Source organism: Coptis chinensis, chromosome 7 (genome assembly GCF_015680905.1).
Source record: "Coptis chinensis isolate HL-2020 chromosome 7, ASM1568090v1, whole genome shotgun sequence".
Taxonomy (NCBI): Eukaryota; Viridiplantae; Streptophyta; class Magnoliopsida; order Ranunculales; family Ranunculaceae; genus Coptis; species Coptis chinensis.
In genome coordinates, this window is record NC_141462.1 from 76,106,673 (window position 1) to 76,108,014 (window position 1,342).

The 1,342-nt window shown below is 36.4% G+C and overlaps 1 protein-coding gene across 1 annotated transcript; it reads right to left on the reverse strand.

The window, feature by feature from the left end:
* Positions 1-296: 296 nt before the first annotated feature.
* LOC147488947 (protein FAR1-RELATED SEQUENCE 11-like) lies at positions 297-914 on the reverse strand. The gene has a single exon (XM_086574529.1). It carries the CDS (start codon positions 912-914, stop codon positions 297-299), a length of 618 nt encoding a protein of 205 aa, XP_086430655.1.
* Positions 915-1,342: the final 428 nt, after the last annotated feature.

Genomic DNA, 1,342 nt, shown 5'->3' on the forward strand with positions numbered 1-1,342 from the left:
CATAGTTGCAACCCATGTCTGAAACAAGTCAAACAACCACACAAATGTCTCTTCTGTCTCATCAAGTAACATGGCACAACCAAATTGAATAGACTACATGTGGTGGTTGACTCCAGTAAAAAGGGCAAAAGGCATGGCATAAACATTAGTTCTATATGTTGTAACGACATCCCCAAAGTACTCATATTGGACACAGGACCTTCCATCAACCCAAAAGAAATTTACTATGACACCTTTTGTATCTAATTGAACGTACAACATAATCAAAATGGGGATTTTCATCACTCTTAACTTTTTCATAAATAGTGAAGTACGGCAGTATCTTTAGGCATCTTTCTCGTCAAACCGTAATGATGGTTCCAACAGCGCTTTCTCCGAAACCCAATCTCATCCCCATGGAAAACGTCTACCACTTTTCCTACAAGTATACCGTTGTCATGAAAAACCTCTGTCAAACTCTTCACAGCTTCAAACATATTTTTGTTGTCTTTCATATACTGCCTTTTTGATGGAGTGACAAAACCGTGGCTATGGTCGTTTGCAGCCAAGCTCACATCATATATATCTTCAAGTTTTCCTTTTGTAACTCGCATCCTAGTTTGGCAACCACACATAATAGTCGAAGTACTTCTTGAAGCTACACCTTCAATTTCTTCATTCTTGTTATGGACCCCCTCACGTGAGCAAACCAATAGACAACTAGAAGGCAATTCCACACCAGTTTGTTTTTTATCTGTAGTCCGAACAAGAATCTCAAATCCCTCCTGTTTACCAAACTCTCTGTAGTAAGTCTTTGCTTCATCAACATTATTAAATTTCATACCCAAGTGTGGAGCAACTAATTTCTCGATGTCATTACTTTGGGAATCAGTACAACAAGAAGACCCAACAAAAGCTCCAACATTTTCTTCCATTTCTAGCAAAAAAATGGGAAAAATATCAAACGACACAAAAGTGATAGCAAAATAGATATCAATGACTACCATATTAAATTGACAATTTTAACGTCTATTTCAATTAGCAAAAAAACGATTATGGTAGAAAACACTCTTGTGAGCTCGCTCGGCTATAGAGAAATTCTTTGAGAACAAACAATTAAGATTTCTTATTCTAAAAGAAAGCACTCAAGTTCAAAAAGACATTATCAAAAGAAAAGAACATTAACTTGAGCCCATTTTATTAACTTACCTTAGTTTTTACAGAGATGGAGTGATAATACACTACAATAGAAGGGGTTTTTTGCAATGCACCTTTTTGCAACGCCAAAAAATTGTTGTTAAAAGTCATCAATTGCAACGCCTTAGGGAGCTGCTAAAAGTTTGGTGTGCTATCAACTTTAGAG